General features: G+C 50.6%; 1 protein-coding gene across 2 annotated transcripts; it reads right to left on the minus strand.

Moving 5' to 3' along the window:
• Window positions 1–24: 24 nt before the first annotated feature.
• RUSF1 (RUS family member 1) lies at window positions 25–17,910 on the minus strand. Of its 2 annotated transcripts, none has more exons than XM_071084455.1 (13): window positions 17,577–17,910; window positions 17,269–17,383; window positions 9,856–9,901; window positions 8,689–8,721; window positions 8,498–8,603; window positions 6,064–6,165; window positions 3,097–3,167; window positions 2,834–3,012; window positions 2,698–2,755; window positions 2,197–2,267; window positions 1,411–1,554; window positions 1,223–1,300; window positions 25–161 (listed from the first exon to the last, which is right to left on the minus strand). In XM_071084455.1, exons 1-13 carry the CDS (start codon window positions 17,874–17,876, stop codon window positions 64–66), a joined length of 1,401 nt encoding a protein of 466 aa, XP_070940556.1. In that variant the 5' UTR covers window positions 17,877–17,910; the 3' UTR covers window positions 25–63. The 2 variants fall into 2 exon arrangements, with proteins under 2 accessions (XP_070940556.1, XP_011741805.1); XM_011743503.2 differs by having other exon boundaries at window positions 2,834–3,018; window positions 17,577–17,909.
• Between the last annotated feature and the right edge of the window lie 35 nt (window positions 17,911–17,945).

The following is a 17,945-nucleotide window of genomic DNA, read 5'->3' on the forward strand; positions in this document are numbered from 1 at the left end:
GCTGTGGCCAAAGTGTCCTTGCTCCAGGTTCCTGTCCTGGGCTTGGGCCTCTGTCTGGGCCGCTCACAAGACCTTCTTTTCGGGAGACAGAAGCCATGTAGCCCTCCACTCATCCACCTCTAGCTGGTGCTTCTCGGTCTTCCAGCCAGCATCCTGCAGTCCTGGGGAGAGATCATGGGTGCTGCCGGGAATGCTGGGGACAAGGGTAAGGAGAGGCACAGGCTGGGTGCAGGCTTTGTGCACTACTGGGGCTCCCACTGCCTCTGCTGGGTGAGTCTGGCATAAAATGAGGCTGAAACCACACCTGGCTGCAGGAAGAATTCATTGAAATGGCACGCAGAAGAGCACTGGGATGGAACAGGCACCAGACAAAACGTCCTCATCAGTCAATGTGAGGGCCTCCCCACTCCATCCTCCCATTTCCTACATGCCAACGGGGATTACACAGACTGTCCACGCTGATACCACCTCAGAGACCATTCTAAGCTCTCCATCCTATAGACAGGGAAACTGAGTGCTAAACTTAGGATTGCAGGGAGAACCCATCTTTTTTTTTTGAGATGGGGGTCTCTGTCACCCAGGCTGGAGTACAGTGGCACAATCTGGGCTCACTGCAACCTCTGCCTCCTAGGCTCAAGTGATCCTCCCATTTTAGCCTCCTGACAGTCCCACAGGCGTGCATCACCACGCGCAGCTAATTTTTTAAATATTTTTGGTAGAGACAGGGTTTCACCATGTTGCCCAGGCTGGCCTTGAACTCCTGAGCTCAAGTATCTGCTTGCTTTGGCCTCCCAAAGTGCTGGAATTACAGGTGTGAGCCACTGTGCCCAGCAGTCTTTTTTTTTTTTTTTTTGAGAGAGAGAGGGTCTTGCTCTGTCACCCAGGCTGGTACAATCATGGCTCACTGTAGCCTCGACCTCTCCCAGGTCAGGTGATCCTCCCACCTCAGCCTCCTGAGTAGCTGCAACCACAAGTGCAGAATCACACCTAATTTTTGTATTTTTTTGTGGAGACAAGTTTTCACCATGTTGCCCAGGCAGGGTGTCAAGCAATCTGCCCACCTAGGCCTCCTGCGGCGCTAGAATTATAGGTGTGAGACTCTGCATCAGGACCAAGAACCCAAGTCTTTCACCTTTCAGATGGAAGGGTGGGAGTGGGGGAAGGTGGGGCCCCCAGGGACAAGGCTTCAGGGACCAAGCAGCCATGAGCTGAGGTATGTTACCTTTCAAGAACTTTGGGAACAGCATGTCCAACACTTGGTGTGTCTCCTTGACGATGACCCAGCTCTCTTTTTTAGGACCTGGGTGCGGGGGTGCAGAACCAGAAGCTCTGTATCCTCCAGCAGGACAGAGTCTGTCCCCTCTCCTCCCCGCCCTGAGGCATCAGCAGTCTAGATTGTGAGGCACTTACCTGCCCGCACCTGGTTCCTCAGCTCCTCCAGCTCTGCTGGAAGGGGTCCGTCTCCCTGCAGGGCCCCAAGCATCAGCCCATGTGTGGCGGCCCTTAGGACGGTCTTGGGGCCTGCCTTCTGGTTCAGAACTACCTGTACCTGGTCTGGAGGGACCAACAGACAGACTGGTATTAGGGAATGGAAACCTCCCAAACCCCCTCGATCCCATCACCCTGCTTCCCCTGTCTGCCCCGAGACCTACTGGCCTGGCATGGAAGGCCAGCACCTCACCCTTTCCTTTCCAATTCATCTGTTGCTCCCCAATGTTTGGGCCAAACTGACCAGTTTCCAAATACAACTTCATAGCAGCTCACTGGGCTGGGTCTATTTTGCATTTCTTTAATGGCTGGTGAGAATAAGCACCTTTTCACACTCACCAGCAGACCAGCACACTCAAGGACTTGTTTACCCAAGAGGCAACCCAGGACGGGAGAGAAGGGTGGTTTTCCCAGCGACAGCAAAGGTCACAGCCTTACTAAGAGTGCTGCAATATATAAGATGCTTTGCAGTCACATTATCTGATCCTCATAAAAACACCGCAGGGAGTAAGGCGGTACCGTTAGCTCCGTTTTACACAGGGGTGAAGTGAACTTCACTGGGGCATTGCAGCTGTAATTTGAATGGTCTAGAGCAACCCCCAGAACATGCAGCCTCCAAACTGCCCAGAGCTGGGGGCCCTGGATTGGAGGAATGAGAGGCTGACCCGGGAGGGTGCATCGTAGGCTGGGAGAACTAGGCACACTCACTTCGTGACTGGTCCCAGCAGAGGAGGTAGGGTTCTTGGTGCCCCTCAACTAGCTGTTGCAGCTCAAAGACACTGTGGGGGAGAGGAGAGTGCAGTGGGGGTGGAGGACAGCAAAGGCAGGCATGCCCAACCAGCCACTGAACAGCCACCCACGGTGAACCGAAATGATCCAGGCTTCACTCAGGGCCCCTCGCTTCCTCTCTCCTTCAGCCATTACCCACACACCCAAATCTATCCTTTCTTCCTATATCCAGTCATCCAAACTCCCCATCTGCCCATTCTTTCTTCACCCATCAAACACATCCCTTCCATCTACTTCATGTTATACACCCTTTCCTCCCTCACACACCCACACTGCCCCCATGTCTGTTCAGCAGCAATGAAGAACCCAGGACAGAGAGGTGGGGCCTTGCCAGGGAGGCCAGTGTGTAACTGGAGTGAGGGGTGTGTGCGGGGAGTGTGGGTGGCAGCGGTGATGAGTGGGAGACGCCAGGCCACTCACCTGGAGACCAAGCGGTGTAGGGGGACTCCCAGGGATAGAGACGGAGCTGGCCAGAAACCTGTGGGAAGCTGGGGTCAGGACGCCTAGGCAGTGGGAGAGGCTGAGACACAGGACCCGAGACAAGGGGCAGAGTCACCTGTCCACAGCGGCTCCATGCGATTGGCTGCAGTGGGGTCGAGTACCTCTCCCCTCTGAAGGTAGTGCTTCAGGACCAGCCGGAGCCGGCCTTCGTTCAAGGTCTCCATGACCAGGGATCGGACCGCACGGTAGTTGGCATAGATGTGGAGGGCAGTGAGGAAGAAGAAACATCCAAGGCTGAAGCTGGGATGAGAGAGTGAGGTAGCCGAGACGGGCAGAGGCCCAGCTGGGGCTCTCCTGCCCACCCTGCTGGCCGCTTACCCAGGGCAACCTGACACCAGAGGGAGCATCAGGAGGCTGACCAAGAGCCCTGCCAGGTTCACCAGTGTCTCCTGGAAAACGGCAGAGGGAGTAGGAGTTGGAGGGTGCCCCTCCAGGCCACTGAGTACCCTTGAGTGCCTTTCCCCATCCTCCCTGCTCCACAACCTCCCAGGGCTCCCTACTGCAATGGGAGTAAATTTTTAGTTTTTGGTGGGTAAACTATCATTTAAAAGATGCCAGCTCGAGGTGGCTCACACCTGTAGTACCAGCACTTTGGGAGGTTGAGGTGGGCAGATCACTTGAGTCCAGGAGCTTGAGACCAGCCTGGGGAACATAGTGGGACCCTATCTCTACAAAAAAATTAAAAATTTGGTGGGGCATAGTGGCTTATGCCTGTAATCCAAGCAATTTGGGAGGCCGAGGTGGGCAGATTCCCTGAGCTCAGGAGTTCAAGACCGGCCTGGGCAAAATGGTGAGACCATGTCTCTACTAAAAATACAAAAAATTATCCGGGTATGGGGGTGTGTGCCTGTAGTCCCAGCTACTCAGGAGGTTGAACTGTTTGAGCCTGGCAGGTGGAGGTTGCAGTGAGCTGAGATCACGCCACTTCACTCCAGCCTGGGCAACAGAGAAAGACTCTATCTCCAAAAAAGAAAAAAAAATTAAGCCATGATTACAACACTGTACTCCAGCCTGGGAGACACAGTGATACCCTGTCTAAATACATATATGTGTATCAGTTGCTTCTTTGCCAGGTAGGTGCCCTTGGAATACCCATGAACATGTCGTCTTTGTCTTCCAAGTCACCAGAATAGACCCACACTCAGGCACTTACTAATGTGTGTTTTTTTTTTTTTTTTTTTTTTTAAAGAAATAGGGTCTCGCTCTGTCACCCAGGCTGGAGTGCAGTGGTACAATCATAACTCATGGCCACCTCAAACTCCTGAGCTCAAGTGATCCTACCACCACGCCTCCACTGATTATTACTGCATTTTTTGGTAAAGATGAGTCTTGCTATATTGCCCAGGCTGATCTCGAACTCCTGGGCTCAAGCGATCCCCACCTCAGCTTCCCAAAGTGCTGGGGTAACAGGCATGAGCTGGAATAACTTTTATTTACTGATTTTAAGTTGACTGCTCCCCTCCCGCCAAGCTCCTTTGGTATGCAGTAACTGGCAGATAAATTTGCAAAGGGGTCAAGGAACCACCCTGGAAGAAAAGGAACAAGACCCACACCTCTTCCCTTGTGTATCAATGTTATAAGAACACTCTGATGGCTGGATTGAGATCACCCTAGGGGACACCAGGCTACCTGCCCCCAACTCATCATGAGAGTGGAGTCTGGATTAGTGCCCCTGACAACTGGGCTCCCAGGTAGAGCTGGTCCTGGCATAGAGAGGACCTGAGACTGGAGAGCTCTTCTCACCCAGCCCCCTCCCCGGGAAAGGCGTATGCTGTGGGAATAAAGGCTGTGGGTGTGGCAGGAAACTGGGGATCAGGAACCTTGGAAGCTAAGGAGCAGAGGGACCTCCTCTCTCCCAGGTGGGAAGAGTCATTTCCAGTGGCCACATCCAGTGACAGCAAAGCTGCATCGGCAGAAAGCTGGGGTCTGCTGCGGGACTGACACATTCCCAGGTTGGTCCTGGATACGTTCCCGACTCTGTGGACCGAGGAAGCCCTGGGGCCTTGGGAAAAATGGCTTGGGCTTAGGGTGAGGGCTGAGGGCCAGCGAGAGAACAGGCGAGGGACAGCAGGCATGGAGCCGGGAGTCGTGCGGTGAGGGGCCTGTGCTGTGCTTCCTTCTTGCTCCTTAACAGCCTGTGGACTTAGGTTCGGAACAGCCAATGGGTGGAATGAGCCTGAGCATCCTGAGAGAAGGACTTCCCCAGGGGTCCCCAGGGAGATGGGACCTCTTCATGCTTTATTTCCTCATCTCTACTAAGGCAACCATGAGCATTTGCTGCACATGCCCACTGTGAGAATTTAAAGAGTTCCCAGAAATGAAATACTTGGCACATGGTTAGTGCTTAATAAATATTAGCTTGGGTTAAGATTATTGAGCCAAACAATGGAAGAGAAGGCCAGAAAGTAGGAATGCATCGAACAGCAGTTTCTAAATTGCTTCAGTGTCAAAGAAAACCATCTCACACTTCTGGGACTTCCCTGGGCCTTAATTTCCTCGTCTGTAAACCAGGGCTAAGTAGTACCTACCTCGCAAGGTTGGTGTGAGAGTTTGTTTTTGAGACAGGGTCTTGCTCTGTCACCCGGGCTGGAGTACACTGGGGTGATCATAGCTCACTGCAGCCTCCACCTCCTGGGCTCGAGGCTGGGACTACAGGTGTGCACCACCACACCTGGTTAGTGTTTCTTTTATATATTTTGTAGAGATGGGGTCTCGCTGGGTTGCCCAGGCTGGTTTCAAACTCCTGGCCTCAAGTGATCCTCCCACCTCGGCCTCCCAAAGTGCTAGGATGACAGGCGAGAGAGTTAAGCCCTCAGCACGGGGTTTGTGGAGGTCTAATCCATGCAGAGTTCAGCCTTAGGGGTGTCCCTACTCCAACTCTAGGCTCCCTGGGACGGGTAGCGGGGCTGGGCCAGCAGGCCTGCTAAACTGCTGAGTGGAGGCCCTAGCCAGTGACCCAGCAAACCCACGTGCTGGGTGCCTCTGACTTGCCAACTGCCTTGACATGTGGGGCCTCATGTGATCAGAACATCCAGCTTGCAAGGTGGGGTCTGGAGAGGGCAAGGCTGAGGGCTTGCTCTCAGCCACCCAGGTGGTGGGCAGGGCCTAAGATCAGCTCAGACTTGCTGCCACCAGAGCCCAAACCCTACTCCTGCTTGGGTATCTTGAGTCAGCAGGGAGCACCCACACTTCTTCCTGTGTATTCCTGGGCCCTCCAGGGCACTCAGGGGCTTCTCCCCACGTCCCCTCCCCACCCCACGCCCTCCCTCCAGCTCTGGCGCTCACCTGGCTGCTGTCCTTGGCTGACACGTCAGCCATGTTGTTCCTCCGAGCCTGGTGCACCGTCAGGGCAGCCCGAGTGGCCCCACCAGCAACACTCACGATACACTGGGTGGGGAGGGGAAGAGAGAAGGTTGGTGGAGACACGTGTCCTGGTAACACAGGCACTCAGACCAGCTGGAGAAAACCTGGCCCTGACCAAACTCTGAATGCTGTCCTTGGTATCTACTTCTCACCTTCATGACCCCTAGGCTCAACTTCCCTGTCCTGTTCTAGGAAACTGGAGTCCCACCTGCCACTACCACCTTGGGGACTGGCCTCACAGAAACTTAATTTCCTTCTCCAAGGTGGAGGCCCAAAGACCATTCTCATCCCAGAACTCCCAGCCCTCCAGCTCCTGCTTTGGCCACACCCTCCCCATTGCTGGCAGGAGGCTCAGGTTGGTTTCCAGCTTCATGCTTACATCTGCCTCCTGTAACTCCTCTACTCTCCTCCTGCCCCAGTGAAAGCTGTCGAAACCTACACTGATGGCCCTGACCTCCCAGGGCGCCCAGATCTCTCCCTCTGAGATTGCAGGATAAAGCTCATCAAGGAGGGTCACTAGTCACCCACAATCATCCTGAGTTCATCAAAGCTCTTTTATTACTATTTTAATTTATCCTTAGTTTTTGAATACAGAGTCTCCCTGGGTTGCCCAGGTGGGCCTGGAACTCCTGGGCTCAAGAGATCTTCCTGCCAGCCTCCCAAAGTGCTGGGATTACAGGCGTGAGTCACCACCCCTGGCTGAGGGCTCTTTTAGAGGCCAGACATAGACTTAGGTGCTGTGATACAAGTCAGACCCAGGCCCTGCCCTCATGGAGCGTATAGATCAACAGATAATAAATAAACAAGTTAATATGCAGACAGAGGAAAGAGTCTGTTCCAAGGCCAGAGGAACGAGGGACAAAGTGAGGTCAGAGTGGCTGACAGGGACCTGACCACGCAGAGCCTGGCAAGCCTGGTGAAGGTCTTTCTCTAAGAGCAATGGGGCAGCAGAGTGACTTGATCACTCTCCTCTTTGAAAGGATCACTAGGCTGCTCTGAGAGGGGAGCGGCAGGGAGTCTACCCGGGAAGCAACAGTGCTCTCTCAGCAGTGAGAGGTGGTGACAGGGAGACAGAGGAGAGAATGGATTGGAGATTTTGAGGAGGGAAAAATAATAGAACTGAAGGTTCAGCTGAAGGTGACAGGTAAGGGGAAGGGGGAAGAGGAGGAGGTGGTGGCAGTGGTGGTGGCGGTAGCATGGATGACAGCCAAACTGGCTTCTCTTGGTGCAGCTGGACATGGAGGTTGTGGAGAGGGGAACTCTAGGGAGGGGTCTTCAGAGGGAAGCTCATGGCCCTGTTCCATTCCCTTGTTGGACAGATGAAGAGACTGAGGCCCCAAAGGCAGAGTTTGAAGCAAAAGCCAGAGGGCACAACCCTCGGTCCACAGCTATAGCCATGCTTTTCTCTGGGTTTTCCTACCCTGTTTAGGGGTGCTCATAGCATTTAGGCCTGCACCAGGGAAGCTAAATGTCCTCTACCATAAGGAACCGTTGTAACCCAAATGCCAGTGCTTATGGAGAAACATGGCCCTAATGTGATTTTAAGTTGACAGACGGGCCTTGGAATGGGTCTTCCATTTTTTTGAGTTTCTCCTCTGGGCCAGGTACTTAACTCTGACAAGATATGCTCTTTGCTGAACCACGCCAGGCCTCAGTGTCCTCATTTGGATGAGACCAACCTGTAAAGGTTATGCGGGCAACAGCCTGGCGTGGAGGAAGAGTGTACCTGCACCCCACATGTCTCCCAGCTCACGGTGTGGTCTGTGCTCCATCTCCATCTTGCCTCTGGACCTTAAGCTGTGCTGTTTCTTTTGCCCAGAACACCCGCCCTGCACCTTAAACTCCATCTTCAGGACCCAGGCTCGGGGGAGCTCTTCCTACACTCCCTGACCAGGCTGGAATCCCCGCCTCACTCTCTTGCAGGCCCCTGCATTTCTCATTTGGAATACCTGTACCTATAATTCCACAAACACTGAAGCAATTATGTGTGGTTTCTTTCCAAAGCCAGGGGGCCACATTCTGTGCCAAACATACAGCAGGCACTCCATAAATACTGTACTGAAAGAACCAAATGGAAGTCAAGGAAGCTGGTCCCAAATGTTGACGTTGGACAACCCCCTTCCACTTCTCAGCTCGGAGCTCCCTCCCCAGTCCTGTGGCTCTAGACATTGCCTTACACTTTCTGGGGCACTAGACGCTGTCTGGCTGGAGGAGGGTCAGAAAGGATGGTTGGGTTTGAGTAGAAACACCTGAACTTTCTTACTCTTCTCGAAGTGGCTTGAACACAGAGCCCAGGTAAACTCACACACTACCAAGGCAGGTGTCTTGGGCAGATGGGTGCCCCACAGGTGGCTACCTTGGCCAGGTTGCTGGTGGAGACGGTCATAGTGAAACAGATTGGGTATACGGGAGCCATAATCTCAAGGAACATGGCTACATCATTGAGGATGTCCGCAAAAAGCCTGGGGAGGGATCAGAGGTTACAGGTCAGAGGCAGGAGACTTTCATAATGGAAGACTCTCCTCCCTTATCCCCGCTCCTCCTCACCTCCACTGCTTGGCGTTGCAGTCCAGTTTGCTCCTGTTGGGGAGGACAGGTTGTTGTAATGTGGATTTAAGGAGAAACATCCTATGGGCAGTGTGGGGAGTCCTGGACCACAGTAAAGTCTGAAGAGCTCAGGAAAATCCACACCCCCAGACATCTGTCCCCACACTCGGTCACTGCTACCTAAAATGCCACCATTAGCTGGGAGGATCTTTAGTGACTGACTGATTGCCCAGTGTCTCCCGCTTATGAACTCATGATTTACCAAGGAAAACCCTGATTGTCTTGTGGCTGCTCCCCAACCTCTGTCCGTCCTTAGAGGGAGGCTCTTCCTGGGTTCCTCTGCCTCTCCCCGTTCTTCTTGCTTTAGAGTGAGGGTAGCCAGCGAGTGTATTTTGGACTAGTAAACATCACATTGAGTGTGTAACCCTGCATGTTACAGACAGCTAGCCCTGATAGGGGATATGATTTCCCTGGATCACATGAACAGTGGGGGAAAAGGCTAAGAGAGCCGGGCTCCGACATCCAGGCCTAGGGTACTTCTGTTACATAACACCGTGGATGACTACCTCACCTGCCCTTTTCGTCAGACAGTGACTCCCTGCCCTGTGCACAAACACTTGGAAACAATTTCTCTAGGGTCAGGAGGATACTGTAGCCCCAGCTCAGCTCAGGATTTGCAGCATTAGGCCCAAGTCTCAGTGTGAGATCTCCTGGAGGGAATGGGAACATTCTTGGGAGGGGTATCAGACACACATAAGGAGATCCTGAATACACGGCCTGGTTGAGGGTTCTGCCCAGTGAACTGCCCAATACCATGGAAAGCACAGGCTTCAGGTTCAAATCCCATCTCGCTAGTTATAAGCTGTATGGTCTGGGCAAGTAACTTCCCTCATCCACATTTATGAAATGTACATATCCAACCCCATCCTACAGAGTTGCTGTAAGGATTAGAGACAACATACAGAGGCTCGGGGGGCACCGTTACAGCTGTTAATGGTGGCTAGTGTTTACTGAGCCCTATTATGTACGATGCCACGGGCATTAAGCACTTTGCATAGACCATCTCATGGAACCCTTACAATCAAAATTTATGGCAATACTACTACTATCATTACTACCCCCACTAGGAAGAGTTGCCAGAGTTGCTGGCCGGGAAGACAAACTCACCCTTTCCACCAGGCAAAGACGATGCGGCCCAGCATGCCGGTTGAATCTGGGGAGAGAAGGCACGGGTAAGGAGCAAGGAAGAGGTGTGGGAGCTGTGGGGCCTGGCAGACCCTGGCACTGAATTGGCCAGTTCACCCTGAGTCACTGCCCTTGGGAACTCAATCTGGTACTAGAAGTTGCGGACAGTCATAGCTGCATGACGGGGTCAGAAGTGCCTACACATAGCAGTTCCTCAATATGTCCCCTAGGAGACACGGACAAGAAACGTTCTTTGCAGAATTGTTCACAACAGCAAAAAACCTGGGAATAATGCAAATGTTGACTGACAGAATACATACATTCTAGTATATTCACCCAGAGGCATTCATTCATAGATGAACACTACTATTAAACTCTTGCATGAAAATAACTCATGAAGACCACATACAGCACAGTTCGTAAAGCTCTAAATTTAAACTAAACAACACAGCACTTAGGAATATTTACCTATTTGGTAAAACTATTCAAAAAAGCAGGAAATCTTAAGTGGAAATTCAAAGGTTATTGCTAACCTATTCTAGCTGTTAGGCTGGGCAGGTGGCTCAAAGATGGTTATTATGGGATAAATAAATAAAAGGATTTGGGCCGGGTATGGTGGCTCAGGCCTACAATCCCAGCACTTTGGGATTACAGGGGGTTTGGGCCCAGGGATCGCTTGAGGCCAGGAGTTCAAGACCAGCCTGGGCAACACAGCAAGACCCCATCTCTACAAAAAGTGGGAAAGAAATTAGCCAGGCATGGTGGCATGCCTGTAGACCCAGCTACTTGGGAGGCCGAGGTGGAAGGATGGCTTGAACTCAGGATATCAATGCTGCAGTGAGCTATGATCACGTCACTGCACTCCAGCCTGGGTGACAGAGCAAGACCCAGTCTCAGGAAAAAAAAAAAAAAAAGATTTGAACTGCAGCTGGGGTTGCACGGCAGAGGAACAGGCCTCCTTAGGCTGGGCAGAGTAAGAGAAGTCTCTGGAATCAGTGGGACCTTCGTTTGCACAACCAATGCTTTCTGGCTACCTAACTCTCTCTGCCAAGTACTTCATGACCACAGTGACCGAGATGATTCCACGATCAAAATCCAGCCAAAGAGCAGACAGCAATCAGTATAGAAAACACTGATTTAGACCAGGGATCAGTAAACTGTTACTACTCCCTGGTTTTGGAAATAAAGTATTACTGGAATGCAGCCATGCCCATTTGTTTACAGATTGTCTATGGCCGGTTTTGCAAGACAATGGCAGAACTGAGTTACTGCAACTAAGATTATAAAGTCTGCAAAGCCTTAAGATCTGGCCCTTTACAGAAAAAATTTGTCAATTTGGACCATCCATTATACAGAGAGTAGCACCCATTAAGCCTGGCAGGAATATTTTAGAATGAGACACCTGGGAGAGACTCATACAGTGGACATGGGAGAGGACAGATACCATGGGGAGAGGATTTGGACTTGTCTGAGCTTGAGGGCACTGACCCTGAGGTGGGGATGTAGGAGAAAGGACACTACGTTATGGGAACGAGGGCTGGGAGCTTCCACAAAACATAAATGCGATGACCTGGGCCAGCCCTCCCATTCTCCACTGAGAGCAGATGCATTCTCCCCTTTCCAGAGCCTTCTTGGGCACTGAGTCACGCTTGCCCACCCTGGACTTGAGGGAAATCAGTAAGCACTCCGGTGCACACCTGAAATACCTGTGCCTTTTCATCTTCACAATGATCCTGAGACCTTGGGAGGGATCCTTCCCTTTCACTGAGACTCCCATTAGATTGATGAATAAAATTGGGGCACTTTACAAGAAAATATGGATTTCCAGCTTCTCTGGAAGAACCTGAAGACATGGCCACACTGGGGCTGCCCTCTCTCACGGCCACCATCAGCTGGGGCTACCTCACTGAACGAGAGCATGGGTCCAAGCTACTGCCATCTGGTCTGCTTTGTTTCTCCATTTCTGTCCTGTCTGACCCTGGAAGTAATATGCAACAAGGTGGTTTTATAGGCCTCCCATCACTCACTTTAACCTCTTCCCTTCAAGTACATTATATTCTTGGCAAAGTCATCATTGTGCCATTCAAGATTCTGGTGCTGGATCAACTTAGTGACTGTGAACATGGCAGGATTACTTTTACCTGTTGAGAAGGAGTCCAGTGGGGCAGACTCTATTTTTCTTTGAGATGGAGTCTCGCTCTGTCGCCCAGGCTGGAGTGCAGTAGTGTGATCTTGGCTCACTGCAACCTCCATCTCCTGGGTTCAAGATCTTCTCCTCCCTCTGCCTCCTGTGTAGCTGGGATTACAGGCATGCGCTACCACACCTGGCTAATTTTTGTATTTTTAGTAGAGACGAGGTTTTACCATGTTGGCCAGGCCAGTCTCAAACTCCTGACCTCAGGTGATCTGCCTGCCTCGGCCTCCCAAAGTGTTTGGATTATAGGCATGAACCACTATGCCCAACCCAGACTCTATTTTTCTTCCCTTTGGCTACACACGTGTATCCACTCAGGTGTATGTCCTCCTTGGGTCACCTGACAGAAAGGGAGCCTATGCTACCTTTCCATAGATCATCAGAGGCATTTACAGGACAAATGATATATATACTCCCTATCATCTGGTCAATACTGTCCACTAGAATAGAAAACTTAACTCCCATTTGCTTTTTTTCCCTCCTCATTTACAATTAGCCAAGTTGTAAGATCTAGAAACATCTGAGTCCTAGTAAGGAATGACCACAATTGTACTTCGCTCCACTTGAAAATCTTAGCTGGCAAAAGAGTGTGGTAGTTAAGAGTGGAACACAGGAATAAGTCTGCCTGGGTCAAAATCATGGCCCTGAGTGACCCTGGATAAGTTACATAACCACACAAAAAAATTTGTCTGTTTTTCCATCTAAAAAATGAATAATGGTAGCTAACTAATATGGCTGCTGCAGAGATACATATAATGGTACAAAATGTGTGGCTTAAGGTAGGTTGCCAAAATATTAGCAACAAGTTTTATTACTACTGCTACTCAAGACAATTTAGCATCATGTTCCACTGAGAGACATGTAATTGAAAATGATCACATCAAAAAATTCCAAGTAATTTTCTCATATGAAGCTCTGCACAGAAATTTCCCATGTCTGATGAAAATGAGCTTGTAAAATCCTGAGAACTTCTTTTACTATTGATAACAAGCCTTGTTTATTTATTTATTTTTTAGATGGAGTTTCACTCTTGTTGCCCAGGCTGGAGTGCAATGACACGATCTCGGCTCACCACAACCTCCTCCTCCCAGGTTCAAGCGATTCTCCCACCTCAGCCTCCTGAGCAGCTGAGATTACAGGCGTGCACCACTACGCCCAGCTAATTTTGTATTTTTAGTAGAGACGGGGTTTCTCCATGTTGGTCAGGCTGGTCTCGAACTCCCGACCTCAGGTGATCCGCCTGCCTCGGCCTCCCAAAGTGCTGGGATCATAGGCATGAGCTACCGCACCCAGCCAATAACAAGAAGCCTTTAAAGTAGATTTTTCATCCTTTTTCTTTGAGACAGAGTCTCAGCCTGTCGTCCAGGCTGGACTACAGGTGCCTACCACCATGCCAGGCCAATTGTTGTGTTTTTTGTTAGAGATGGGGTTAAACCATGTGGGCCGGGGTGGTGTCCAACTCCTGACCTCAAGCGATCCACCTGCCTTGGCCTCCTAAAGTACTGGGATTATAGGCGTGAGCCACCACACCTGGCCCCCCTTTTTTTTTCGTATCTTAAAATGATTTTAATTTTTATTAATAACTTGTCTGAGTTAAAGGTTGAGCGTTCCTTTTTTGTTTCAGACAGGATACTGCTCTGTTGCTCAGGCTAGAGTGCAGTGGCACTATCTCGGTTCAGTGCAACCTCCACCTCCTGGGTTCAAGTGATTTTCCTGCCTCTGCTTCCCGAGTAGCTGGAACTACAGGCATGTGCCACCATGCCTGGCTAATCTTTGTATTTTTAGTACAGATGGGGTTTTACCATATTGGTTAGGTTGGTCTTGAGCTCCTGACCTCAACTGATCTGCCCACCTTGGCCCCCCAATCCCAAAGTGCTGGGATTACAGGGATGAGCCACCATGCCTGGCCAAGGTTAAGCATTCCTAATCAAAAAAACCTAAAATCGGAAATGCTCCAAAATCCACAGCTTTTGGGAGTGCAGACACGATGCCGACAGTAGAAACAGCCAATGGTGAAACAGCACAAACTGTTCTTGTAGGGAAAAGAGAGATCAGACTGTTACCGTGTCTGTGTAGAAAAGGAAGACATAAGAAACTTCATTTTGATCTGTACTAAAAAAATTGTTTTGCCTTGAGATGCTGTTAATCTGTAACTTTAGCCCCAATCCTGTGCTCACAGAAATGTGCTGTATGCAATCAAGGTTTAAGGGATCTAGGGCTGTGCAGGATGTGCCTTGTTAACAATATGTTTACAGGCAGTATGCTTGGTAAAAGTCATCACCATTCTCCATTCTCGATTAACCAGGGGCACAATGTACTGTGGAAAGCTGCAGGGACCTCTGCCCAAGAAAGCCTGGATATTGTCCAAGGTTTCCCCTACTGAGACAGTCTGAGATGTGGCCTCGTAGGAAGGGAAAGACCTGACTGTCCCCCAGCCCAACACCCTGTAAAGGGTCTGTGCTGAGGAGGATTAGTAAAAGAGGAAGGCCTCTTGCTGCTGAGGTAAGAGGAAGGCCTCCGTCTCCTGCATGTCCCTGGGGACAGAATGTCTCGGTGTAAAACCCAATTGTACATTCGTTCTATTCTGAGATAGGAGAAAACTGCCCTGTGGCTGGAGGCAAGATATGCTGGCGGCAATGCTGCTCTGCTACTCTTTGTTACACTGAGATGTTTGGGTGGAGACAAGCATAAATCTGGCCTACGTGCACATCTGGGCACAGTACCTTCCCTTGAACTTATTTGTGACAGATCCCTTTGCTCACATGTTTTCCTGCTGACCTTGTCCCCACTATCAGCCTGTTCTCCTGCCGCATTCCCCTTGCTGAGATACTGAAAATAGTAATCAATAAATACTGAGGGAACTCAGAGACCAGTGCCAGTGCCGGTCCTCTACATGCTAAGCGCCGGTCCCCTGGGCCCACTGTTCTTTCTCTATACTTTGTCTCTGAGTCTTATTTCTCAGTCTCTCGTCCTGACAAGAAATACCCACAGGTGTGGAGGGGCTGGCCCCCTTCAGTTCTGAATCAAGGCAATCGTGGTAACAGTGACAATGAAGAGGACGTTGTTAACACTGCAGAAAAAGTGCCTATAGACAGTATGGTGAGGATGTGGGAGGGGATTACTGAGGCACTAGAGCAGCATACATTCATAATAGAATCCAAGAGAGACTTCTAAGATAGAAACCACAGTTAATTAGGCAAATGACTCTGGAGGAAACATTTTAAAAAGCCACCCAGCAGAACACTTCCTCATCCCTAGAAGACCTGCTTCCTGTCCTTCAACCGCTTCTGTTTCTTCTCACCTTAAAAAAATAAAATATGGTGTCCAGTAACCTTTTCATCAAAACAGCTGAAGACTGACAGCCTGCCGTTTTTGTTGCTGCTGCTGTGGTTCAGAAGCTGGTACAGGTGTTCTGGTGACCTGCTGTGCTGCTTAGTTACCCTGACCACACAATTTCTCACTGTATTAGTGGTGTATCACGTTTTATACTGTTAAGTACTTATGTGTGAATAGGTATAAGAAAATGACTGCTTCTTGATAGCATATACATTCAGAGTCAGGAATGATGGGGACGTCAACCAACCAGATTGTCCACATGTGTGCCTGAGACAGTGACATCTTTGCTTTCTGATGGATCAATGAACACAAACTTTGTTTCAATCACACTATTGAAAATATTGTATAAAACTGCCTTTAAGGTATGTGTATAAAGTATATATGAAACATAAACGAATTTCATGTTTAGACTTGAGTCTCATCCCCAACAAATCTCATTATGTACATGAAAATATTCCAAAATCCAAAAAAAAATCCTGAAATCCAAAACACTTCTGGTTGCAAGCATTTTGGATAAGGGATATTCAGTCTGTACAGGCAACACGTTGGTAATATCACATGAAAACAGCAACTACTGACCCAAGCTCCAAATGCATTCCACAAATACCGCCAATAAGCCGGGTGCAGTGGCTCACGCCTATAATCCCAGCACTTTGGGAAGTTGAGGTGAATGGATCACCCAAGGTCAGGAGTTCGAGACCAGCCTGGCCAACGTGGTGAAACTCTGTACTAAAAATACAAAAAATTAGCGGGGCAGGGTGGCACATGCCTGTAATCCCAGCTACTTGCCAGGCTGAGGCAGAATCGCTTGAACCTGGGAGGCAGAGGCTGCAGTGAGCTGAGATTGTGCCACTGTACTTCTGCATTCCAGACAGTGAGACTACGAGTCTAAAAAAAAAAAAAAAATAGAGATGGGGGTCTCCCTGTGTTGGCCCTGCTTCCTCGGCCTCCCAAAGCGCCAGGATTAAAAGCGCTGTGAGCCACCGCACCCGGCCCAGTTTTCTCAGTCTTAATGGTAAAGGTGTAAACAAGAGGCACCTGTTTCTCAAAAAAAATCCAGAGAGGCTCACAAGGGATGTGGCCAGACTGATTCTACTAACGGAATGAGCTTTCCCTTAGAGCTGATGTATCAGGTTGGTGCAAACGTAATTGCGGGTTTCCCATTACCTTTAATGGCAACGACAACAAAGAAATCCCACAATTACTTTTGCACCCTGGGAGCAGCAGTGAAAGACAAAGGACAGTGGCAAAAGCCATGGGGCCTCCCCCTGTAGAACATGTAACAATTTCCCTTTTCTGTTCTATTTCCCTCTCTGGGTGGCATGGTACCAAACTGTATCTTTTTTTTTCTTTCCTTAAACAATTTTTTAAAAGCTGTACACACTCAGCAGATAGTCACTCTATTATTTACAGCATCATCTGGTATCCCAGAGCATACACAATACCTTCCATTCTTTCCAGGCTCTCCTCACTTCTACTCAGGACCAATCAAATATTTTTTTTTTGGAGCTCACCAATTTCCCCTATCCTGGGCAGCGAGCAGTTTTATTCAATCAATCGCATTCTCATGCAATCTTCCACAAACAGAATAGGGATAAAGGCGAGGGGACGGGATTTGGGATCCAGATGATTTAGACTCAGAAGTCTGTGTGGGGAATGGAGTGCGGCTGCCAAGCTGGTGAGTGGGATGAGGGTCTTCCAGATGTCAGCAGTAAGACTCGGTTACAAAGCACCGCTCTAATCAATGGGGAGACCCGCCTGAATTCTACCTAATGGGGCACGAGTCCATACATATATACACATAAGAGCCCAGCGAAGGCAGGGCTGAGAGCAGCAATACGTGAGGCTCCGGGGGTGCAGCTCACCTTTCACAAGCCAGGTGGCCGTGGCAGCTGAAACAGTGGCTTTTGCGTTCCCCACCCCTATGCCCAGCAAGACTGCCTGGGTGGCCAGGGAGCCGGAGAGGCTGGAAGCAAAGGCCTAGAGAAGAAAACAAGTAGGGTGAGAAGCGGGCGCAGGAGCGTGGCGGTCTAAGTGCCGTCATCTGTTCTTGTTCTTGTTGTACAGGGCATGTCGGATGCCGCCCGCTCGGCTCCGGGCCTCAGTCACCCGTCCATAACTGGGGAGGGAGGGGTGGCCTGCACTGTCCCCTGCCCCAGACGACCGAGCTGACCTGCACAGAATCCCACAGTTGGTAGGGCAAATAGTCCGGGCTGACGCTATCAGGGAAGCCCTGCGGCAGGAACACGGCCTGGAGTCCGGAGAGGGGTGGTGAGGCGGCCCTGGGAGCCCCCACTTCGCCCGCATCTCGTCCTTCGGGTTTGACCGTGAAGGCCCTGGAGAGCCCCCACCAGCGCCAGCCCCCGACCTCCCACTGCAGGCTCCCGTCCGCGGCGGCGCGGCAGCCCCGTGCCTCCCCGGACCCGAACTGCTCGGAACACAGTTGGGTCTCTAGGCCCACGTCGTCAGCCATGCCGAGCTTCTGGCTCCCAGTCCCTCCCCTGCCGCACGGTGGACGTGGCAGGTGGCACTTCCGGCTGGG

The sequence above is a fragment of the Macaca nemestrina genome, chromosome 18 (assembly GCF_043159975.1).
Source record: "Macaca nemestrina isolate mMacNem1 chromosome 18, mMacNem.hap1, whole genome shotgun sequence".
Lineage (NCBI taxonomy): Eukaryota > Metazoa > Chordata > Mammalia > Primates > Cercopithecidae > Macaca > Macaca nemestrina.

What these genes read in the sequence shown, in the direction of transcription:
- RUSF1 (XM_011743503.2), bottom strand. Translation starts at nt 17,876, where the DNA reads ATGGCTGACGACGTGGGCCTAGAGACCCAACTGTGTTCCGAGCAGTTC. An exon ending in GGCCACCTGGCTTGTGAAAG is followed by an intron (nt 9,902 to 17,268) that starts GTGAGCTGCACC and finishes TTCTCTCCCCAG; the next exon opens with ATTCAACCGGCATGCTGGGC. An exon ending in CCACCAGCAACCTGGCCAAG is followed by an intron (nt 6,166 to 8,497) that starts GTAGCCACCTGT and finishes CTCCCCACCCAG; the next exon opens with TGTATCGTGAGTGTTGCTGG.